The sequence below is a fragment of the Pteronotus mesoamericanus genome, unplaced genomic scaffold, assembly GCF_021234165.1.
Source record: "Pteronotus mesoamericanus isolate MK-2021 breed Mesoamerican mustached bat unplaced genomic scaffold, CSHL_Meso_final contig_20, whole genome shotgun sequence".
In the NCBI taxonomy this organism is placed as follows: domain Eukaryota; kingdom Metazoa; phylum Chordata; class Mammalia; order Chiroptera; family Mormoopidae; genus Pteronotus; species Pteronotus mesoamericanus.
Genome location: NW_026555085.1, coordinates 73557506 through 73583503, shown reverse-complemented (window position 1 = coordinate 73583503; position 25998 = coordinate 73557506). Strand labels below are relative to the sequence as shown.

At 35.6% G+C, this 25998-nt stretch overlaps 1 protein-coding gene across 2 annotated transcripts in view; it reads right to left on the bottom strand.

Moving 5' to 3' along the window:
- Nucleotides 1–21135, bottom strand: part of HSF2 (heat shock transcription factor 2) — a 32543-nt gene extending 11408 nt beyond the window's left edge. For both annotated transcript variants that reach the window (XM_054569889.1, XM_054569890.1), the window contains exons 1-7: nucleotides 20960–21135; nucleotides 9561–9669; nucleotides 9271–9398; nucleotides 8309–8433; nucleotides 4648–4723; nucleotides 1477–1538; nucleotides 473–560 (exon numbers count right to left, since the gene is read on the bottom strand). In XM_054569889.1, coding sequence (XP_054425864.1) covers nucleotides 473–560; nucleotides 1477–1538; nucleotides 4648–4723; nucleotides 8309–8433; nucleotides 9271–9398; nucleotides 9561–9669; nucleotides 20960–21052 — 681 coding nt within the window. In that variant the 5' untranslated portion in view covers nucleotides 21053–21135. The remainder of the gene's footprint in view (nucleotides 1–472; nucleotides 561–1476; nucleotides 1539–4647; nucleotides 4724–8308; nucleotides 8434–9270; nucleotides 9399–9560; nucleotides 9670–20959) is intronic.
- Between the last annotated feature and the right edge of the window lie 4863 nt (nucleotides 21136–25998).

Below are 25998 nucleotides of genomic sequence, written 5' to 3'. Positions count from 1 at the left end.
ATTACATTATTATAATAATTAATATGATAGTAGTTGAATTAATTCTGTTTACTAAATCTAAGGAGCAAAACTAAGGTAAAAAAGCTACAAGCTACAATTTGAAAATAGTATGTTCAAATTGGTATCATTTATAAGTTCAGACATATGTAAAATAATAACAAATACTGTTCACAGACTTACAAATAATGACTTCAGAAATAATAAATACTAATTCAAAATAGTGATTAGGTGACAAGAGAGACTGAAAAGGGGGAGAAAAACAAACTTGGCAACAGACAACTGAGATAACTTACATTTATAATGGTTTATTTCTTAACATAATCTAAAGCAAATAATGAAAAAAGTCATGAATTAAAAAAGCTGGAGGATGAGCACTGAGAATATTACTCAATAAACTTCTTGGAATGCCTGAAATAGTATGGTAATAGTTTAGTTTGAGATAATATAAAATAGAATTTAACTAAAAAATTACTTTATGATGGTGATTATCAGCTGGTTCTTTGACTATGTGCTGAAACAGATTCTTCTTTTGGGCACCATTAGTGTTGAGAAGTAAAGGCCTGAAAATCAGAAGATATTCATGAAGTTCAGTGAAGCAAACATACAAGAAATTTAAAGGGCTTCTAATAACTTATCCACACACAAACACAATCATTTTAATAATGAATAAAAAATTTTGGTAAGGATACAAAAGGAACTCTTAAAAATTCTATCTTAGGAATAGAAACTGGGTGATAAAATGTGTCTAAAACTCTTATTTCTCAATTTATCTGTACTGCTTTAGTTATAATGTAATGAACTGCCCTCCCCAGATAAACTTCATTCCTGATTAAACTATAAAACTCTTTAAGAACTGTGTTTTCACAGTAAAAAAATAAATAGGTAATATCATAATAACTATGGGAGCTGGTGGAAACAGAGTTAATAAAGGCCACAGAATAAGCTGTGAGCATAAACAAGGTTTGGGAAAATTTTAGCCTTACAAGATTATCTTTTTCTCCTCCCAAAACTCTTTTGTCTACTACTCTTATGTATTAGTTGTGACAATGGTAGTTACTAACATTTATTGGAATAAAAAACCATGGTTGACATACAGGCTTTTAAAGACCTTTAGGAGTAGAATAAACTTAAGAGAGATCAAGTAAAAAAAAAAAAAAAATTTTAAAGCCATGGCCTCTTTTTAGAAACTTCCCTCAGGTTTTCTAATGCTACCATTAAACTTATTAACGTGAATTGAAATACAGATTCGTTATTTAACTGTATGTGCCTGTAAAGTGACCATTTCGGCTCTCCTTATCTCTCAAAAATATCAGCAGGCTGACAGAACTAGGGAAAAATAATGCACTCTAGAAATGTTGTGAGTAATTATCAAGGGAGAACTGTTCATCCAATGTAGGCCATACATGGTTGGTTAAAGACTAAAATTTTTGATTGTCCATGTATAATAGGTCAAAATGTTTTAACATGAAAGCTCACCTTTTACGTTTTAAGCTCACGAGTTGGTTATTCTGAACCAATGTAACAATAAACTGGACAATCTAAAAGGGAAAATACAAATAAAATTTTTCCATTATCGATTCCTAGTTCTTTAATCTATATTACAAGGCTTTAAAAAATTCAAATATTCTATGTCCTCTATTCTAAGTCACATAATTTCTCAAATAATAATATATTTGAAATTTATATGCATCTTAAAATGGCATCTAAAGAAATATATCAGCTTCCAGGCAAAAGAATAACCTGTGATAAAGTTGCTACTACCTAGAATTAAGAGATGCCGGAAAAATCCATCCATCCACCCACCCACCTATCCAACATTCAATTCAGTTATTTATTTTGGCGATATCTATAAAGTAAGCCTGAATACAGATCCCAAATTTTACAGTTCTTTCAACAACATTACGATGCAAAAACAAACCATGGTGTTTCATAGGCAACATTTCTCTTACACCAAGTATTATAATAGAAGTAAAAAAAATAAAAAATAAATTTAAAAATGCCAACTCTCTCAAAATAAAATATCATAAAACTTTCAAGTTAGAAACAATTAACTGACTAACTGTATAAAAATTACTGCTGAAACACTAAACATCTGTTAAGGCTTCCTTCTGACAACCAAAAGAAGTTAGTTTAATCTTCTAAGTCTGATTAAATTTAGAGGAAAACTATTAAACAGATGACGACATGCCACAGTCCTCCATATTTTATGACAGTATTTCTTAAAGTATGGAGCAGCAGCATTGGCCTAGAAACTTGTTAGATATGTAGACTCTCAGCCCCACTCCAGACTGCTAAATCTGGAATTCTGAGGCTAGGGTCCAGCAGTGTTGTGTGTTTAGCAATCTGTCCAGGTGGTACTAATGTGAATATGAGAGACATACATGGTATGGCATGCCTTCAAATTATACTGTTAACTTTCTGAAGGAGTTAAAAGCACGGCTATCACATGATGAACTATGAAAAACAGTATATCACTGAGAGGCTATGAATGAAGGAAAAAAGGGTTTGGAGGACAATGTAGACTGCAGAAAAGCTCCTTGCAAGGTTTGTAAAATGTAATTACATAATTAAAATAAAGAATTGTTGATTAAAAATACATATTGTATAGCTTTAATATTGTGTGTTCTCCCCCAAAAGAGGCTACTAAATAGTCTACCTTACAATCAATATGAAATTTTCCATGGAAAAAATAATTTTTTTTTTATATTTTAAATTTATTGAATTTATTGGGGTGACACTGGTTAATAAAATTACATAGGTTTCAGCAGTATAGTTCTCTAATACATCATCTGTATATTAAATTGTGTGTTCACCACCCCAGATCAATTCCTTCCATCATTATTTACCCCCTCTCCTATCTATCCCCAACCTCCTTTCCCTCTGGTAACCACCATACAGTTGTCTATGAGGGTTTTTTTTTCTTATTTTCTTTTTTTCTTAATTCCTTCAAACTACAAACATTTTAATTAAAAGTCAGAAAACATTACAGTGTATGAAAAGGTTAGACACTACATTGTTTATTTGAAAGAAATGCTGAAAGCTGACCAAAAAACATTTACACTTAAAGATATCTTTCAAAAATTCAACTTCAATTTATTTTTTGTTAATTTATAAAAAGGTGTTATCAGAAAATTATAAAAGCATTAGTAATTAAATTTATAAGAACATGAATCACTGGCTACATTTCTCCTGAAATGTTCTACATCTCAGTTCTCTTTTTACACTTCATCACACCATACAGAATTTACAACCTGAAAAAGATGAGGCATCTCACATGTACCACATCTAACTTCTGTACCTGATAATCCTATAACAGGTACCTCACATAATTATTTCCAACTAATCCAAGGCCAAAAAATAAATGGCAGAGTTAAAAATCAATTCCATGAATAGAGAAAAAATTACTGGCTGTCGTCATGCATTATATAAAACTCCCTAACCCCTACCAAAACACAGAGACATAACTCAAATCTGAGCAAACAATGTTAGCTTTCTTGAAAAACTTAAATGTTATACAACTATTTTACAAACTATTCTTGTCATTAGGAAAGACCCCCAACAAATTATGGAGTATTATAAGTTAATATTTAACCAAAATACTGTTTTCTGGAAAAGAAACAGATTTTTAAAATAAAGTATAGGTTAATTAACATACATTGTCATTTTAAATCAGGTATTCTTAACAGAACTGCATGTTGAAATTAGCTATGGTAGTTTTGAAAATATATATATACCTGGACTTAGAATTAAAATGTACAATCAACCTTTACACTTGCATACTAAATTTTTTTTTAATTTGACTATAAACCAAAGGCTGCACCTACCATTCATCTGTTTTAATCTGTTCCACTAGATTCAAATCCTGCCAGTCATAGCCCTATTTTTAGTATGAACAAGCTGAAGCCTTCCCATCCTCCCCCAACAAAGGGAACTGTTGCTTAAACTTAGAGTCCAGTTTTCTCATGAGCAAAAAATAGCTACCTTAATTACTTTTATGTTTCATCTCTTATTAACATATGAAAGCTGATGTGAACAAATTAAATCACCAGGATACACTGCAAGATAGATTCTTAGTTGCCCCAGTAATCTTCAGCTCAGATACTAAAATCTAAGATTTATTTTACAATACTATGTTAACTACTTTTCTGCAGATTAATGACATATATTGATAGCTCATTTTTTAAACTCATAATCTGCTCAACCAATTTGACAATATTCTTCACTTACCTTCTGAATCTGTGTGTACGCCTTTCAGAGTAAAAAAATAGTAAAAACAACAAAACAAATAAACAAAAAAAAACCCCCACACAGTAAGGCTTTGTCTTTTGAGGAAAAATTATGTAAGAATTTGGGAATATATTAAGTATGCTTCTAAGAATACAGTATCTTAAAAGTTGTTCTATTAGGCAAAAGGTCCTTAAAGACTTATTAACTGGGAGTACAGAATCATCATATTTAGCTAATGAGAAGCTTTTTTATTAAAAAGAATATATAACACTTGTCCTAATTTGTTTGATTTCATTGTTTTACTTTTACCTGTACACCCAATATGTAAGAAACTAAAATCAGTCAGGCTTCTCAATAGAGACTTTAGATCACAAACGGTATTCAAACAAGCACAATTACGGTCATGGGGAAAAAGCTCACCTTTCGAATAACTTGTTGCTGCTGTGCGTGTTTTGCTCGTAATTCTGACACCTCCTTCCAAAGGGACTCATTCTCACTATATCATTTATTAAAAAACAGAACAAAATTCAGTCAGGAAGCCAGGCCTCAATATCTTTAAGCAAACCAGAGAACACCACAGATATAGAGAACAAGCTGATGGTTGCCAAAGGGGAGGGCATGTGAATAAAAAAAAATTTTAAATTAAAAATAAATATTTTTTTAAATACAAGAGAATTTAACTAGTTTTTATTATATATTTTTATAAGGCTAGAAAATCTATGGCTCAATTATATAAATGGCAATTATCCTGATGTAAATCCAGAATCATTCCTTCGTAACTGTAGTCAGCTTCTGCTCATGGCAGTATATACACAGAAACTCATGCCTACATCCATACAGTAGTAGGCAATTTATCCCTTTGACAATCTGGTTCATTATTTCTTATTTACGCTAAACCTAAAACTATGGCTACCAAGTGAATTTAGTACTTGTGCTTAGGAAACAATTCTTAAAGAGAAATGACATTAACCTAGCACTTGCTATGCTCAAAGTACTTATTCTAAGCATTTTATATATATTGGTAATTTAAACTTCTCTCAAATCCAACAAGAAGGAAATTATTTTCTATTTTATACATGAGGACTCAGGCTCAGAGAATTGAGGAGAGTTGCCCAAGATCACACAGATAATTTGCTAAGTATTAAAGTAGAGATAAAGTCTGCCAGACTCAAAACTGTGTATCTTAAGACCTGTCTCATACACAAGCATAGGAAAACACTAGAGAATGTTTTTAAAAGCATTTTCATATATGACAAATCCAAAAATAGAGGGTACTGAAAATGAGACTTTCTTTAATACTTACTGGAAAAATACTGTATTTTTTTCTGACTCATAAATTTAAAGATACTGTCATCTTCCCACTAAAGGGAAGTAGGAGAACGGTTATCCTTAAGACTTAAAGGATAAATTTGGGATCCCATTCCTTAAAGACTAAACCTGAGATTCAAGGAATTGGGTCAAAGGGCACCTCAGTAGACACAAGACAGATACAATAAACCAGCATAAGAAATTCAATAAAATATGCAAAATGGGGAAAATTAAAATTAAGGCCTAGTCAGGGAAATAAAAATCCAGTATTACTCTTTAAAAAAAAATACTTAAGAATAGTCAAACTAATGTCCCATATTTGAAATGGGATAGAGAATACACAAAATAACTACTCTCAAGACCTGGGCATCTATTAGGATGAGCAAAATCTCAACTACTTACTAAAAAACAAGTACACATCTACTCTATATACAAGCTATTACTGTGGAGCCAGTTAGGATAATGGTGCTAAGAGCTGTAGTTACACATCAAAGCATCTTTCTGTAGATAAAAGGTTTGAATAATACTTTCTCCAGTGTATGTAAAATAGGTATCAAGCAGAGCAAGTCTCCTGTGTCCTTTTTTCCCTATTTTTTTATGTCCTACTTTTTCCTAAGAGATAGGTCACATAGAAAAGTCTTAAAAACCATCATAAAACAGTGGATAACACATGTAGGAAGTACTTTTATGGCTTTGTATGCCCTCATATGTGTCTAATCATATAAAAGCTAACCTATGTAGAATCACATTTCCTGCACCAATCTAAAGATCTACTGTTTCCCATTTGTTTATTTTTTTCTCATTTTCCTTGTCTGGGGAGATATATGCTATAGAATATTACTAAAAGGAATGTCCAAGATTTTGCTGCCTATTCTTTCTTCTACAATATTTATAGTTTCAGGCCTAACATTTAAGTCTTTGATCCATTTTGAATTTATTCTTGTGTGCCATGTAAGAAAGCTGTTTAGTTTCATTTTTCTGCACATTATCTGTCCTGTTTTCCCAACAGCATCTATTGAATAAAGTATCTTTAGCCCACTGTATGTTCTTGCTTCCTCTGTAGAGTATTAACTGACTATAAATGTGCACATTTATTTCTGGACTCCCTATTCCACTGATCTATGTGTCTGTTTTTATGCCAGTACCATGCTGTTTTGATTATTATGGCCTTATAGTATAATTTGATATTAGGCAGCATGATTCCTCCAACTTTGTTCTTCTTTAAAAGGATCACTGTTGCTATGTGAGGCCTTTTGTGGTTCCATATATTTGTTCTAGTTCTGTGAAATACGTCACTGGAACCTTGATAGGAATTGCGTTGACCCTACAGATTGCTTTGGGTAGGATGGACATTTTAATGATGTTAATTCGTCCTATCCATGAACATGGTATGTGCTTCCACGAAATTTGTATCTTCTTCTATTTCTTTCTTCAGTGTCTTATAATTCTCTGAGTACAAGTCTTTTACATCCTTGGTTGGGCTTATTAGGTACTGCACTAAAAAGTTTTTGCACAGCAAAGGAAACCATCAGCAAAATAAAAAGACAACTACAGAATGAGAGAACATATTCACCAATACATCTAATAAGGGGTTAGTATACAAAATTTATAAAGAACAAAACTCAACACAAAAAAAACAACCCAATTAAAATATGGGCAAACGACCTGAATAGGCACTTCTCCAAAGAAGACATACAGATGGCCAACAGACACATGAAAAGATGCTCAACGTCACTAATCATCAGAGAAATGCAAATAAAAACCACAATGAGATACCATCTCAAACCTGTCATCATGCCTATCATCAATAACTCAACAAACAGCTGGTGCTGGTGAGGACGTGGAGAAAGGGAAATACTTTTGCATTCTTGCTGGAAATGCAGATTGGTACAGCCATTGTGGAAAGCAGTATGTAGATACCTCAAAAAATTAAAAATGGATCTGCTTTTTGATCCAGAGATCTCACTTCTGGGACTATATCCAAATGAACTTAAAATACTAATTCGAAAGAAGATAAGCATCCCTATGTTCACTGCAGTGTTACGTACAATCACTAAGATATGGAAGCAGCCCAAATGTCCATCAGTAGATTACTGGATAAAACAACTATGGGGCATGAATACGATGAAATTCTACGTGGCCATAAAAAGAAGAAAATTTTACCCTTGCAACAGTATGGATGGCCTTGGAGAACACTATACTAAGTGAAATAAGCCAGACAGAGAAAGACAAATACCATATGATTTCATTCATATGTGTAACCTAATGAACAAACAGAACAAACAAGGAAAATGGGGACAGACTCATAGATAGAGAATAGGAAGACAGCTGGAGGAGGGAGGTGAGAGGATGGAGAGATTGAGCAAAAAGATAAAAGGATTCATGGACATGGACAACAGTATGGTGACTGCTGGGGGGAGGGGGATATAAGGGGACTAAATGATAATGGGAAAAAATACAATAAAGATCAAATTTTAAAAAAACAACAACAAAATAAAAGATCTACTGTTTCATGAGTAAGGCTTTTGCATCACATTGTTTTGAATGCCCAGGTTTTTATATTCTTTTGACCACCATCCTGAAAATACAATATTGGGGTAAAGACTACAGCCACAAATCAAAAACAAAGGGAACCAATATTTACTGAAAAATGGTCTTTGATCTTGGATTCAACATGACCTAAAAGTAAAGGACCAACCTCTAACACACACACCCACCCCGCACCCACCCACCCACCTACATATTAGAATTATATCTGAAAATAATACTTTACCTTTTTAATTCAGAAAGCCTGGACTCGATAGTTTCTTGTTTTATTTGAACCTTCTGAGCACTACTTATAATTTTTGTTAAATCTTCCTGACGAATTTTATTTTCTTCTGGTTTTGAAGATGAAACCTTTCAAAAAGCAAATTTAGGATATCAAACAAATACTAAATGCCATGATTATAATTCAAAGCTTCCTTATTATAAGAGGTTTTTATAGTCTGTTCAGGAAGTGAGATGTAGTTCCAAAAAACCCAGGATAGGATTCTGGGAAAAGAATAAACTTCACAGCTCAAAGAAAGAGGATAAATAATTAGTCTTTTTTTTTTTTTAAATGTGGGAAATTTCCACAGGCAGAAACACCTAAGGGGCTTTTTTAATTTTTCATTTCCTTCTGTCAAACTCCCTGTAATTTTCCCAAGCCTCTCTTTATTATCACATTCCATGTTTAATTAAATTTATGCAGTAATAGCTTCATGCTAGGCCATTTTCTTTCATGGTCCACTACTCTTTTACCCCACCCCGCTTCCTTTTGTAGATTTGGTAAAAATATCTTATTTTCAGCAAAAAAAAAAAGGTTAAGTTACATGTCTACTATATGCAAGGGACCTATTCTGGGCCTTTGATATTTGGCAATAAACTATATAATAATCCCTCCAGGAAACTTATATTCTAGCAGGAGCTTACATTTTTTAAGCTAATAAAAGGAGTTTCCTAATGTGAATGACTCCTCTACCTTGTCAGAAAGTAAACATTTTCGTTCCCTGTAAAGGTGTCTGGGCCCTTAGTATAGTTCAGCACCAGGAAAGAAAAACAGAACGAAATAATTAAAACTTTACTGGTCTAAGGCATCCTAACAAACAGCACTAGTGTATTTTTATACATTCTTAATTTCAACAGCTGAAATATGTCTTGGCCTACTATGCTACATGGCAATGCCCTAATTAAATCATGTTAACAACAGCTCACCTTCCTTTTAATGTTCTCCAACAAGTCATCCTGGCCTTGTTTGAAGTAAGGATGCTGAAATTCAACAGGACCATCTCGTTCCTGTTTTACAATTCCAGAGTCAATATGCACTACTTTACGGAAACCATCTGAAAAACATTCAAAATTCACATGACTAAAACAGAGGAAATTCAAAAATGAATGATACTGCTATGCAATATATTTTCCTCTTTATCACCCTAATTGAGTGGGGGGATGGTTTAATCAGTGGCTGACGACACTAGTCCAAATAAATTGCTATCCATACTTACACATATTCAGTTGCCTCACAAAGCTTGCCATGTTATTGTGCTTGAAGTATTTGGGAAGAATTTCTTTTGCAAATCTTTGTTCATCCAACACTAGAAAACTTTGACCATTCTGAAAAAATTAAAAAGCCAATTAGTTATGGTCCCTTGACTCTACATGATACATATAAACCCCCAAACTGGGCAATCATTTTACAGTAACTTCAGACCAACAACTTATTTCTGTTAATGGCAACAAGAAACAAGTTTCAAGTAAGTGTCTAACCACAATTAAGCTTTTGATGTCAACTTCAAAAGCTTACGAGTGTGTCTCAAAGTAAAATTGATATCATACTCTATGATGAAATATTAGAAAAATTTCCATTAAATCAGAAACAAGAAAAACAAATACAATATGTGGCCAGTATATTTAATGTTGTTTTAAAGCCAACACAATTAGACAAAAAATAAAATTTGAGAGGATAAAGTAGAATCCTTTCTGCAAGAAAAATAATTATATCTTTGTACAATTAATTGAAAAACTGTAAGAGAATTTAATAAGATACTTTACGAAATAATATTTAAAGTAGTCTTCCATATAAAAAATAAACAACTTGAGTTTTACTAGAAAAAATACAGTAATCAAAACAGCAAGGTACTAGCATAAAGACAGACAAAACAACTGACAGAATAGAAATGTTAAATTCTCACATACACAGTTCCAAGATTTTTGATAAGGGTTCCAAAACCATTTAAAGAGGAAAGGGAGCGCTTTTCAACAAATGACGTTGGGAAAACTGGATACTAACATGCAAAAGAACGAAGTTTGAACCTTTACCTTAAATCATATATATAAATTAACTCAAAATGGATGAAAGACCTAAACTTATAAAAATTTTAGAAGAAACCATAAGGAGAAGCTTTATGACATTGGATTTGGCAATGATTTCTTGGACAACATCAAAAGCACAGGCAATAAAAGCAAAAACAAACAAATGGGGCTACCTCAGACTTACTAACCTCTGTGTAAAGAGGAAGGAAAGGCAGACCATGGAATAGAAGATAATATCTGAAACTCATATATCTTACAAGGGGTTAATATCCATTATATATAAAGAACCTCTACAACTCAACAATGGCAAAAAACAAACGTGATTAGAAACAGGCGAAGGATTTGAGTAGACATTTTTCGAAAGAGGATACACAATGACTAAGAAACACATGAAAAGATGCCTAACGTCACTAATCATTAAAGAAATGAAAAACAAACCCACAGTATTACCACTTCATAGCCATTAGATTGGCCATTATTAAAACACATGGGGGGAGAAGGGACAGAAAATAAGTACTGGTGAGGATGTAGAGAAATTGGAACCCCTGCGCATCACTGCTGATGGCAATGTGAAATACTGCAGTCACTGTAAAAAAGAGTATGGTGGTTCCTCAAAAAATTAAACACAGAATTACCATATACTTCCACTTCTATGGGTATACCCAAAAGAGTTGAAAACATTAAGCTTGAACATTCCTCTGCGGAAACTATTTGGATGATTCAGAAGGCCGCAGCTATGGGCAACTGGTGATTGGTAGCTTCATCATGACAACAGCACCAGCTCATGCATCACATCTCTTGCAGTTTTTTGGTGAAATATCCAATCACCCAGGTAACTCAGCCCACCTACAGCCCAGATTTGGTGCACTGTAACTTCTGTCTTTTCCCAAAACTAAAATCACCCTTGAAATGGAAGAGATTTCAGAACACAGATGAGATTCAGGAAAATATGACAGGGGAGTTGATGGCATGGCAACTGGGAGAACTGTGTGAAATCCCAAGGTGCCTACTTTAAAGAGGACTGAGGTGTCACTGTCCCATGTGTAACATTTCTTGTATCTTGCATCTTCTTCAATAAATGTCCCTATTTTTCTTATTGCATGGCTGGGTACCTTCAGGACAGACCTCATTATGTTCCACAATTGGACAGTATTCAGCTTTAAAACGAGAAAAGGATCCTGCCATATCCAACAACAAGGATGATCTACTTTCTCACTAGCTGAATCACAATTTTGTTTGATGCTGCAATTACATTTCTTAGTCTCCCTTGCAGTTAGAGGTGGCCAAAAAACACACTTGACTAGTAAGATAAAGGTAGAATATATTCAGTGGGGCTTTCAGAAAAGCTTCTGAAAGGGGGGGAGTGATTCATACTGTAAAACCTCTACATTCCATAGCCCTGCTTAGAACTTGGAGCAAATGGCCAGAGCTCCAGCAAGCCAGTGAAGTAGAACTACGTACGGCTGAAAAAACCAGAGGGAGTCTGGACAACTTCAGATATAATTAAAAAAATACATCCCTATATTGTTTAGGCCGATAATAGAGTTATTTTAAAAAGTTCAATAAAGCTGAAGACTATTAACATAAAACTGTATTTTAAACATTTATGACAAAAGACTAACTGCATTAGTTAAAGTTTCTAACAAAAGAAAAACAATGTGAATTTTATGGAGACTCTGTTTCATTCATAATTGAATGTACAGCAAAACAAATGATTTTTCACTTATTAGATTGGCAAAATTTAAAAACTTTAATAACTAGTATTGGTTATTAGGTAGTAACTTAAAAATGCATGATTTTTTCCCTACCTTAAAGGATTTCCCCTTTCAATCTAACCACCCACCACCATTTGCCTTTTCCTTCATTGCAAAATTTAACAAACATTTTAAAGTCCCCTTCACCAATTCAGGACCATCTACTAACTTTCACTAAAAATTGGTTTCTGTTTCCCTCACTCTACTGAAACTGTTTTTTTTTTTAAAAAAAATATCAAATGCCAAATTCAATGTCCTCTTTTCAATCCCGATCTTCCTACACCTCTCTGTGGCATTTCATTTGGCATTACTAACAATCCCCTCCTGAAATGCTCTACTCTTGGCTTTAAAACTATACATTATTGGCTATCCTATCTCTTAAATTTCCTTTCAACTCCCTTCCACCTTCCAAGAGATAATGTGTTTTTGGTTTCTATCCTTGACCATGGTACCTATTACACTATTTCCTTAAGCAATCTAATCCACAGTAGTGTATCTAAGTACTAACTTCATTATGTATGATGATTATCACATCTATACCTCTGCCCTTGACCATCTCATATTTCACATGTGGATTTCCTACTGTCAACATTTTTACACAATGCTCTTTAACTCACTATGTTCTATCCTACTGTCAGTTTCAAATATATCTTCCTATTCCCCCAATGTCACCTTTTTCCTGTATCCTCCGTCCTGGCATTCCTCCTTTCCCTTTAAGTTATCCAATTAAGTTTGACATCAACAACAAAAAAATAAATTAAAAACTTTCAATTTTAACAGCTAGGATTTAAGGGAAATATTAAAAATGTTCCCTTTAAAAATAAGGAAAAGGAATCCCATGATCACTCCTTCTATTTGGACACCCTTCCTGAGGTCTTAGCCATTGCAAAAGAAAACAAACTGAAAGCAAAAGGTTCTAAAAGAAAGCACAATGTTGTTATTTACAGATGTTCATTTAAGAGAACCCAAATCAGTAAAATGATTAGCTCGCTGGTTTATTATAAATGTACAAATGGTGCCTGTATTTCTAATTACCAGCAACAGAGATATATTTTAGACTAAAGGATACAACATCTACAAAATACCTAGCAAGAAATCTAACAAAAATGTGCAAGATCTAATCGCAAAATATTATAAAATTTTATTAGATAATGAAATGAATTTAGAAATAGATCTTGTACATGGGAATACACAGTATTATAAAGACATCTATTTTCCCCAATCTGATTTATAGTTTCAATGCAATTCCAATTAAAAAAACAATACTTTTTTTTAATGGAATTTGATTTTAAAACATATACAGAAGATCGAAGACCAACAATAGTTATGATACCCCTGAAGAGTAAGTTGCCCTCCCAAAAGCAAGACTTTTTATAAAGCTACGGTAATTAAGATATGTGATAAGGGCATGTAATACGTGATTATCTGATGCAACAGTACAGAGAATCTAAAACAAAACCATAATATATCATTTTCCTATAAGACAAAAGTAACAATATGTATCACTGGGGAAAAAAGAAACTATTCAATAAAGGGACTAAGACAGCTAAATATTTATATTAAAAGTAATGAAACTGGGTCCTTCATATGACACAAAAATCAATTCAAGGTGATTAAGATATGAAATGTTAACCTTTAATACTTTCAAAAGGAAAGGAGATGAAAGTATTTTTCTCCCTTTGGGGCAGGTAAGGGAAAACATTCTGAAGAAACAAAAAGCATTAACAACAAAAAAGACATTTTAAATTATATTAAAATCAAGAACCTCTGCTCATCAAAACAGTGTAAAATAATAAGCCATAAACTGAGAGAAGATATATCCAAAAAATGGATATACAGAACATACACGGAGTTCCTACAAATAACAATAAAAAAAAAATCACCCCAGAAAAAAATGGTCAAATATTTCACAGAATAGGAAACATAAATGGTCAATAAATACAAAAAGGTGTCTGAACTCATTAATAATCAGGGAATTATAAATTAAGACTTTGTTGAGATAATACTTTACATCCACATCCAGTTGAACGGTAAAAATGATAAAGTCAAATTTTAAAGATGTGTGTTAATGCAAAATCTCATATCTGGCTAAAAAAGTATACACTAGTTTGATCTCTTTGGACAACAATTTGTACTATCTTGAGACTGAATATTTCATACCCTATTTTCCAACAATTCTACCCTTTAACGTAGGGGTATATATGTTACAAAAATTTTGCTTATATACACCAGGAAAAGTGTATAAGAATATTCATAACAGCATATTACATCTCTTCTCTTTCTTGAACCATTTTCTTCCATTAACTTCTATGACCTCAGTCCCTGTGTTTCCTCTCATTGTTTCTTCTCAATCTCTTTGGCTGGATTTTTCTTCTCTTAATACCCTCTAAATGTTGCAATACCTCATCTTTCAGTTCCTTCTATCTTCTTTTGTATCCCTGGATGATCTCATCTTCTCCCATGGCTTTTACCACTCACAAGATCCAAACTCCACCCTGAATACCAGTCTTACATCCAAACATCCTATTCAACATTTCCATGTGGATGTCTTTGAGTGTAGAGTCATTTAGGCTGTTCTGAAATATCGTTCTCCTTCCACCTCCTTTAAAATTAGGTGTGGCCATATAACTAGGTGTAATCAATGAAAATGTAATCAAAATAAAATAACTTTCAAGTAATACTAGTGATCTATTTGTAATCTCAAAATTAATATGCACCCCCCTCCCTGGCATTTCTCCACATCATCCTACATTTAGCAAATGGTAACATCATTCATCCTGCTACTCAGACCCAAACTAATTCTTCTGTCTCTCCTCCAACTCCAGCCAATTTACCAGTAAGTTCTACAGCTTTGCCTTGAAAGCAGGTATCAAATCCAACTATCACCACTTTCACTGCTACTATCCTAGTCTAAGCCACACTATATTCAAAACCATAATGGAAAACTGTGATAGTCTTCTAAGCAGTTCCCTCACCTCCAATCTCCTCACCATAGTCCTAGGGCCCTATACAAACCATCTGCTCTTGCCTACCTTTCTGGCCACTCATATTTTATAAGGGTACTCTAACCACATGCGCCATTTCAAATCATATGAAGATGCCATGTTCAAGGACTTTACATTTGCCATTTCCCTTTGGCTCATCCTTTCTAATCATTCAGGTCTCTGCTCAAAAGTCAACTGTTCAGAGAGGCTTTCCTCATTACCTAAAATACCCACAAATATCTGTCATTTTACATGCTAGTTATCAAAGTACTACTCCAAATTAATTCATTGTCTGCTCTGCAAATGTGGAGCTGGGTCCCATAAATATCTTTCTTTTTCTAGCTGGCATGGTGTTAAGCTTTGTCAGTAAAAGATACTAGAGGGACATTAAAAGAAATTCTTCCTGATTCCAGTGTGTCCTTAACAGGCATCTTTACTGCATAAAGGTTCTTCAGCACCTAGTAGCTCTTGCAGTACATGGAGCACCCCAAGGCTGGTAGCTTCGCCTGACACTCCCTCTCCCTTGGAGATTTCAAATTAGAGTATCTCTAACAAGACATCTCCCCATGAACAGCTTTTTAGGGTACTCTAGAGTAGCAGTTTTCAACCTTTTTGGCACCAGGGACCAGTTTTGAGGAAGACAATTATTTCATGGACCAGGATGGGGGGAATGGTTTCGGGATGATTCAAGTGCAACATTCAAGCTCACCTCCTGCTGTGTGGCCTGGGGTACTGGTGTATAGCCTGGAAGTTGGGGACCCCTGCTCTAGAGCAAGGGCTGATAAACATCTTCTTAAAAGGTTAGACAGTAACCATTTTAAGCTTGCAGATCACAGGGTCATAACTTTACCCCTGCAGCAAAACAGCAACTCTATGGACGATATGTAATAAACTAAGCATGGTTATGTTCCAATTAAACTTTATCTGCAAAACAGATGGCTGGCTCATGGCCATAGTTTGCCAACCTCTACCCTAGAGCTTACATTTCCCCACAAGTTCTGAAGGATGCTTTTCCAATAAGTTCCATCAGTGTGGCACCAATAACTCCTTTGCCATTCAGTGAAACATGGTCACACTCTCCAAAATGGCCACAAAAACTTAGAGCAGGGCTTTTACTTGGGCACTCTAACTTGGGCACTCTATCTTAGCCCTAGCAGTGATGGCTGCTTCTTTTAATTGCTATTCCTACATTCTATAGGGTTTTCTTTATTCCAGTTCACCTAATATAGTTAAAATTCTATTAAACTTTCCTTATTCAAAATATTGTGCTACTTGTCTCCTAAATGGATCCTATATTGATACATTCTCTTTTCATCCTGCTTTCTTTTCTTTATGGTACTTACCCTAATTATATTATTTGTGTTTGCTTACTTGTTAATTATCAGTATCCTTCACTGGAATATAAGCGCTATGAAGGCATTTTGTTCACTACTGAATGTAGTACTGGCACACTATCTAGTCATAACAGATTCACAACAAATATTTGTGAGGGACTGAATAAATGAATTTGTGTCACAGTACATCAAATTTTATTTTTAGAATTTTAACTCCTGGATTTTATAAATGAGAAAATGAATGCCTCTTGGTTATTTCTGCTCTCTCATGCATACTCAACCCTCATTCACTCATATTGTGTCTCTCCATTTATGGTATTCCTGCAGTCTCCACTCTAAAATTTACAGTAAGTAACCTGAATGCAAACATTCCACCTTACTGATGTTTTAAACCTGTAAGGCTCAAGCAATACAACCCCGAACTCTCCCTACACACTTTACAAGGTGCAGAAAGCCATTACTGAGTATGGTGGGAGAAATGGGTAGCTTCTCTTTAGGCCCCGCCCGTAAATGTTAACAAGTTTCCAAAGAGTAGCAACAGTTGTTACTGCTCAGATTGGTCCTCTTGGTCAAAAACATCTAAAATGTACTTATTAATAATCTAATACTTCAGCCCCATTACTTTAAAACATTTTTCAGAATAAAAATTAGCAATGCTTTCTTAAATCATCAGTCTACAACTTAATATTCACCAACCATTCCTTCTGAGTCTCGAGTTCTTCCTCTTACATATACAAACTAAACACTCCTCAATGAATCTTTCCACTATTTGTCGGTCCACCTAAGGTGGATTTCTGCCACATTTGTGGCATTTGTTTTCACTTGGCAATACTGCCATAATGTAATGGTTGCTGAGAAGTTCAAAACAGTACCAGAACACTGGAAGTTTTAAGAGCCTACAGAACAAACTCAACCAAAAAAAACTAGGAACACTGAATACACTCTGTTTTTGCACTCTTTCCCTTGTATTTCCAGATTTATCTCTGCTGATTTGAGAGGGATACAGATGTACAGAATGCCAAAGGGCACACAAAAAAAGGTGGATATAAAGTCTTCAATGGAAATCACTTCTTGGTCTTCTCGAGCAATCTAAAGAATAGAGACAAAAGTAGTAACACTGGCAAAACAATGACTTTCCAATTTTTTCCTTTTTTTATACTGCTTCACATCAACAAAGTATCAAATATCAATAGCAGTAAGGGCTGCTTTTTACTACCAATGAAAAGAACTTCCATTCAATTTCCATAACCTCATCTCTGAATTTCAAGTTTCCCCAGGGGCTTCCAAGCTAAATCTGTGTCCTCTGTTTAGAACTCTTTTACAATTGAAACAGCTTTAGGTCGTCCAATAGCATTATCTGTCTTTCATTCAGCAATAGACTACCTACCAGAGCCAAAATACCTAAATAAAATTTTGAAGTTACAGGAACTGAAGGAACCAAAAAGGAAAGTAAAAAGAATGTTCCATGGGGAAAATATAGGAAAAATAAAACAAGTACAGTAAGTTTTAGAGACACCCTGGATCTCAAGACATTTCAATTATTTGAATCAATAATACACTTAGTATACTTCTTTCTGATTGCTTGGAATATTACATTTCTATAATTAAGGATGAAAATGGAAGTATTTCATTTTTAATTTCTGTCATATTACAAGTTTCAAAAAAAAAAAAACAACTAAAGTTATATGAGTCTTTAGGAATATTAAGCCAAACTTTAGTTGGCAAAAGTTTTCTCCCCTTGTCTTATACTCAAGCTAAAGGAATAAATTATTTTCCACAAGTGAAAAAAAAATGCATAAAATACTGCCTTTCCAAAACATCTGCTGCTTCTAAAAGGTCTTAATATGATTTTCACTGAAATAGTACAAATGTTAAATTACCCAACAAAAGTTCAGCAAAAAAAGTTTGAAGGAAACCAGAAACAACTTTTTTTAAATAATAACTTTTTTGTTTTTAAAAAGCAACTTTTAAAACATGAGAGTAATTTATTTTGGTTTTTCCATCTAACATCATTGTTTAATTAAAGTTTTACCTTTCATTGCCACTGTATTTGGAAAAATCTGTGGGAGAGTGAGACAGCTTCCCTAAGCCACTAAGCTTTAGCCCTAAACAGTATTAAATCCACAACTGTCCACTGACTTGTGAAAGTTAAGACTTTGGTAACTAAACATTGTGCCAACCTGTATTAAGTGTTGTGGTGTGGCTGGAACACATCTAGAAGGTCAGCCATCTATGTTAGATTTCCACCTCAAATAATAGTTAGCTTTGTAATTATGAATAAATAGTCTAACCTAAGCTTCAAATCCTTAACTATGTAAGTCTAAACTAGATGATTTTTAAGGTTCTGTTCAGGCATAACTCTATCTTTATCATCATTCTTATCACTCCCATTATATACTTCAAGAATTTCATTGATTCATCAAACATTTATTAAGTACCTACTGTATCCCTGGCATAGATACTGTCCTTGCTCTCGATCTGTATTTTACTTGTCCCATTATGTATTAGAAAATGTGCAGTTTAGACTTAATATTGGGAAAAATGAGACTGATTTTAAGTTGCTTATTTGGCTTAGAATTCATAAAATGATGCATTTATGGATTAATATGAAACTCTCTACATTTGATACTGCCCATAAGAATGTTAAAATGTTTTGGCTAATATGAATTTATTAGACCCATCATCAACATAATGCCCTTTAATTAAAACCAATTGCCAATATACAGGGTCTGGCAGAAATAATGCCTCCTTGAGTATGGTTGGTAGGGTAATAATATGTGTGTAATAATTTACAGGTTTAATCTGAACATTTCACCTAAAACGTCTTATGGTGCGCTTGCATGTGACACTGTACTAGAAATACATGCTTATGATTTTGTAGTAAAAGATTTTATAATTAAAAAGAGGCATTATTGTGCTTAACCCTGTATTCATGTACCATTTCTAGGCAATAAAAACAAGAAAGCCCCTCCAAGCCAAAAAAGTATGATAAAATCAGCTCGTGTGAGAGGGAGACTCTCCGTCCAATATCCAATATGAACACAAGGCTGTTACTGATCCAAGCCTGTGCTGATCCATCCTTGTCAACTTTTAATCCTTCTGACTGATGAAAGCATGAGGCATCTGTTTATTTTTAAGTGTATGCAGGCAGCTGGCTTCCCTATTTTCACCTTTCTTTGTACAACTGTACAGAATTCATCAAATGCTTAATACCATTCGGTTGATGATATCAAGAAAAATTAAGTCCTAGAAGGAAGATTTTAAAAAAAGAACAAATGACAGTAATGTAAGACAGAACACGGTGTTAGCACAGTCAAAACTTCAAGTACTCAACATAGTGCCCCCGTTAAGACAAAAGTAAACAATATAACTGAGAATTCCTATGATAGGCAAGAAACAGGAGAGAAAGAGGGGAGATAACATTTACTCAGCATTTAACAAGTGCCAGGCATTGTGCAGGTAGTTTTCCCTTCTCCACACCTCTAGACAAGAAAATATGTCAAACAGATGATCACCTATAGTAAGCAGGGTACATCCACTGCCCTTCGCAAAACAATTCCAACGGCCTGAAAGTGAATTCTAACGCACACACATTGTTCATGTAAAAATCACTCTGCTTAGAATCTTAGTGTCTGTAAGTTGAAGTGGTCTTGGATCACCTAGGCAACCCATTCATTTTACCAACATGAAGCATAGGCCACACAAAATAAGGAGCTTGACTAAGGTCATCTCTGTTTAGTGGCACAGTTGGGATCAGAACAATAATCAAGGCATTCCACCTATCATTCTGAGTCAACTGTTAATGAAATTTAGTGATTCATTTTAAATAGCTCCTTATTAAGTTACTGAATACCTACCTATAAGCACTTTGATTAAAATAATCACAAAAATACGTGTACACAAATGGCTCAAAATGTCCTATTTTTTACATAATTTTAAAAACCTATTGATAAGCAGTAGCCTGCATTTGAACACCTGCCTCCTTCTCTGCTCGTCTCATAAAAATCCCAGATATAAAGTGCAGTGTTATGTTTAGAGAGGAAAATCCGGTCGCTGGGGTAGATTTCCTACGATAAGCCCAGGGCTGTCTGTCCATAACCCGCGAGCCCAGCGGGAGCACCGAGTAGGAGTGTGCAGTAAGGTAGCTCCCGCGCCCTTGGCTCATCGGCCGCCCCCCGCTCTGCCCGGCAGGTTCCGAAAGCCCACCGGGCTGGACCGTTACGAGGCCTCCTCGGCCGCGGCGCCCCGCGCGGGCCGCCCCTCCCCCACCGCGGCCTGGGATTAGCGGCGCCAGTCAGGACCCCAGCAGCTCCCCGCAGCTCCCCACAACTCCCTGCGGGGACAATAATACGAGGGGTCCTCTAGGAGACCGAATACCGAGGCCCGCGGCGTCCCGCCACCCCACGGGCCTCGCACAAGGCGTCGAGCCACAGGCCGCGAGGGACAACCCCGCGGGAGAGAGCGAGAAAGGAGGCGGTTAGTCAGGGGGTTCGGAGGCCGCCGTACCCCAACCCCGTACCTGGCTCCAGGTGATAAACTCGTTGGTGTGGGTTTCCTCCACAAGCGTCCACAGCTTGCTGAGGAAAGCTGGCACGTTCGAACTCTGCTTCATTGTTAAGGCGGCGCAGGGATTCCAGATTCTACACCAGAACGCAGCAGTGGCGTTGGCGGCGGCGGCAGCTGCTCCCCGAGAACGCCCACAACGCAGGCGCAGCAGTTCCCGGGCCCCGCCCCCCAACCTCGCCGTGCGCGCAGCGAGTAGGGGAGGCCCCGAGGCCGCACGTGATGGACAAGTCTCCGCGCTCCGCCCGGGCACACTGGCCCCGCGCCCTTCTCATTCCTGGCCAATCCTGGGCTCCGACCACACGATAGAGAAAAGCGATTGGATACTACGACGCGAAGGGGGTGGGAGCAGAAGGGGGTGCTGCTTTCTCATTCGCCTTTTATACAAGAGTCCTCACTGTAGCGGACCTTTGGCCTAGGGAGCATGTTTGGCTGTTTCACGTGGGAACAGTTTTGGGTTCCTGGGCTGTGACTGAGAGGCCTCAAAATGTCTTCACAAGCCTGAGTCATAAGTTTGGCAAGCATGTGTGGTTTGTGCCAGTTAGCAGGAAAGAGTACAATAATAAAGATAGGAGAGGGAAGCAGTTCTCAAGCATGATGGGTTAGGCCCCAATTTGAAACTATCTTAAAAATAATAAGCCTTGTTCTTAAATTTTAAGTAGTAGAGAGTGGGCCCTTTAAAATACGTGTATCAAAAAAAGGAATTTAAATAACACTCTTTACTAAGCATGTGCTACTGTGAATCAGCATCTTTATTAGATACTTTGATTCAAGAGACATTGAATGCCCACTATATACTCAACACAAAAAGAAATAGTCTTACACTATTTTAAACAACTAAAATAATTGTTCCTACACTTGTTTTGCAGGTATATTCTTATTTGTTGGAGATAATTGCTTACAGTGGGGAAAGAAATATTGGACAAGGACCTAGCATTATTTGAGTTTAGTCCCAGATTCAAGGACACTTTAGTGTGTATTAAATTGCAGTAGTACCTTGTAAATTATAGTAATCTCTGAATCTGTTGATGCCATTCTTCCTTCTTTTTCATTGGGAATAAGAATATCTCTATTTTCAGCCATGTAAAGTATTATTAATAACATAGTAGGTGTGAAAATGCCAAAGTGACCAGAGGAGATGGGGAAGGAGGACGCTGGTAGAAAGAAGAGGAAGGGACTAGACAAAGAACACGTATGAATGACCCGTGGACATGGACAACAGTGTGGGAATTGACTGGGGGCGGGGATGAGGGGGTGGGATAGGTGGAGGAGGGCAAAGGGGGAAATATTGGGACAACTATAATAGAATAAACATGATTTTTAAATATTGAACATAAAAAAATAAAATTATAACAAGTCAAAGCTAATAACACTTCATACAAAATTTAATATAAGATTGGCTTACTTCCTGGATACATGTAGAATAATACATTTTAAAAAGATATATTTAACTTCCAATGAGCAAAATTTATTGAATACTGATTTCTGTGTTCAGCACTGGTCTGTCTGCTGAAGCAAATCAGATGTATTATGGGGTACAATTGATAGAGAAACTAATATTTGATGAACGCTTATGTATTCCACAGGTCTTTACATATGTGTATTATCTCATTTAATCCTCATAAACGCCCAATTAACCTTATTTTTCCAATGAAGATTCTGAGGATCAATGTGAATTAATTTTTCTCATCACAATTAGATTATCAGACAGGTATATTTACATGCAGACCTCAAAAGCCTGTGCTCTTTCCATTGTATGATAATGGCACCATCTCCTTTTGTAAGATGCTTATATTCTAACTCAAGAGACAACATGAACATGATGAGTGCCAATCATTAATATTTAAAAATAAGAGCTAAATTTATGATATAAAACAAGTACTTGAAAAGTTTAGGAATACAAGAGTTAAGTGAATTAAGGTAGGAAGGGAAGACTTCAGGGAAGATGAAGACTTTAGATTGGCTCGTGAAGTACAAATATACTTGTACAGCTGAAAGGAAGACAGACATCAGTGAGCAAAGATGGAGAGGCTAATGAGCATGGTCCGTCTCTGAAGAGATACAGCCCAGGGGATAAGATTGGTGGTGTCTGAGGGGGAAATGTGGCCTGCTTTCACTGCATTGTGTTATTCCCATCTGTAAAAAAAAAAAAAAAAAAAAAGTGTGGTTAGATACAGGCAGAAACTCCTCTTTGGGCATTTAACCTGAACAAGCATTGGCCTATACTCAGTAGGGCCCATTCCTTGTTTAATACTCTGCTGTCAACATCTTGAAATTCTTAATTTTTGGACAAGGGATGCTGCATTTTCCTTTTGCACTGGGCACTGCAGGTTATGTAGCTGGTGTGCTTCCAGTGCATTATACCTTATACATCAGTAGTTTTCAAACGTAAGCATGCATCCGAATGACTTGGAGAGGGAAGACTGCCGACATAGCAAGTGAATAAGAATAACTCGGGTAGTATTTACAATACTAATAAGGCAAGCTAAGGGGCTAAGCCAATAGCCAGGTAATCCGGTGATGACACCAGGAAAGAGATGATGTGTGTAAAATTCCATGACTGGAATTAGAATTGAAACCATGTTCTTTGTAATCTGAAACATAAGCTTTTGTTCTCTTATACCATCATGCCTCAACCTTTAGCATACGTCAGAATCATCTGGGGAGCTTCTGCAAAAGCATATTGCTGTTTCTCCCCTTACTCTATTCAATAGGTCTGGGGTTCAGACTAAGAATTTGTGTTTCTAACAAGTTACCAGGTGACACAGATGCTGCTGGCCCTGGGACCACACTAAGAGCCAAGTTCTAAGGAAAAAGGTAAACTGACCTTCCCTTGCAAAACATATACAGACTTGTTGTTACCTTTCATCCCTTAACAATTCCAGACATTCTAGGAATAATTTAAACTACTGTATTTCCTTTTTCTATGGACTTAATCCTAATATTGATGGTAATTAATAAACTTTTTGAAAACTTTATTGACTAGAAACATTTTTGGAGGGAAGAGAAAAATCATTATTGGCTCTTTGGCACTTATTTATAAAACTGAGAAGCAAAACCAAATCAAGCGTATTAAGTCAAAATTATTTGTCATCCACGTTATTCCACAAATGTCAGAAGACATAAATTTGAGCCCATGACAACAATTTTGAAATGTTTACACTATTAGAGGATACAAATATCACTTTCTTAAAGCAAATTACCCCCTGCTGACTCCAAATAAAAAATGTTGGAATATTTCAATGGCTTATTTGTAGCCTGGAGTGCAAGACTTAAGAAAACTTAGAACTTTAGAAAATTAGAGTGACCCAGATCTTTGCCTAGAAAATAGAAAAGAATATTATGGAACACTTTGATGCTTCAAAGCATCTAATTCAGACTGTACAAATTCTGTCTAATCTCTAATGCAAATATAGTTGGAATTAACAGTGCAAACAGAACTTTTAAAGATCATTTTTAAGGATAACATGGCTGAAGCCAAAGGTAAATGGTGTAGAGGTTTCCAACTACATTTCTTTCTGGGCAGTGTTGATTTTGTTCAATTTTGGGATGACCTAGGGGAACTTCAGCAAATCACTTGACCTCTAGAACCCTCCTATATTAAATATGAGTGAAAATACCTGCCATACTCACTTCATAGAGTGTTTCTGAGGGTCAGATAATTTACTTCTTCCTTCAATCCAGTCCACAATCTTTGCAGATATCTTTCCAGAACACAAATCTCAAAAGGTCACCGTCCAACTTAAAGCCATTCAGTGACTTCCCACAATTTTCAGAATAAATCCAAACCCCTTAATGTGGCATAACAGACCTTTGGTGACCTTATGCCACTTACTATTCCAGTCACTGCCTACCGCACCTCACCAACACGTTACCCACAGCCACGCCCAGCTGTGTGTAGTTGCTTTACTGGCTATGTTCTTTAACACCTCTACGTACTTCTGCAAGCTGTTGCCTCTGCTTGGAGAGCTCTTCTTTTCCTCCATTATCCTGTGAGTTCCTCCCTAAATTTATAGGTCAAGTACAATTCCATACAGAAGTCACCTTTATTTGTGAGACTTTCCTTGGAGAGCTTTATTACCGCCCTTATTAAATCATATTATAATTATTCATTTGTACGTATTTCTTAATGTTAGACCATGAAACTCCCACATAAAGACCAGTCATATTTATAGTCATGCTCATATGCAATGGCTATTACAGTGCTTGCTGCACATTGGGCTCTCAATAAACATTTATTGAATTAATCAATGAATACATTAACCTGAGTGCTACCCATTCATTTAGCTTTCAGGACCCTCAAATTTGACTAGTTGTTTCTCCCGTGTGCTCCCATAGCAAGGGAAACATGACCTTCATGGTATTTGCCACATTGCTATTGCCCATTTACTCCTCAGAATCCCTCTGTAGCCTGACAGGGTGTGCTTGCATTATTCACTCTTTTATCTTTAGCAGCAAAGATATAGGAACTGCTTGATAAATATTTGTTGAGTGAATAATTTTAGTTTTTGAAACTCTGGTTTTTACCTATTAGGGAAACTCCTTGCAATTTATTAAGTCTCAATGCATATAAAATGTTTAGTTATTAAGTGAAGAAAATGAAGACAAGGAGTGCATAAGGAGAGCTTAACAAAGAAGCATATGACTGAGGAGCTATTAGTGGAGCACATATGAGAATCCTGACATTAATTCCAGGCATTAATGGAAAGTCATAGAGTTCCAGGCTTGAGGTCATTTGTCTTTGAACAAACAACTCTTTGGTGATAGCAGCAAAGTGCTTAAATACCCTATAGTAGGCTGTTGAGTAAGTAGAAAGCTGGGAGGCTGTGAAAGTTAATTTCTTAAAATTTTTAAGGTCAAAGTACTTTATTTTTCTCCAAGGCTACAGCCTGGATGCAAACAGCACTAGCTCGGGGATCTTTCTAAGTTAGGAAATGTATTAGTACCACTTGCACTAGACTTGCACTGGGACCACCTCACACGAAAGTTCTATTT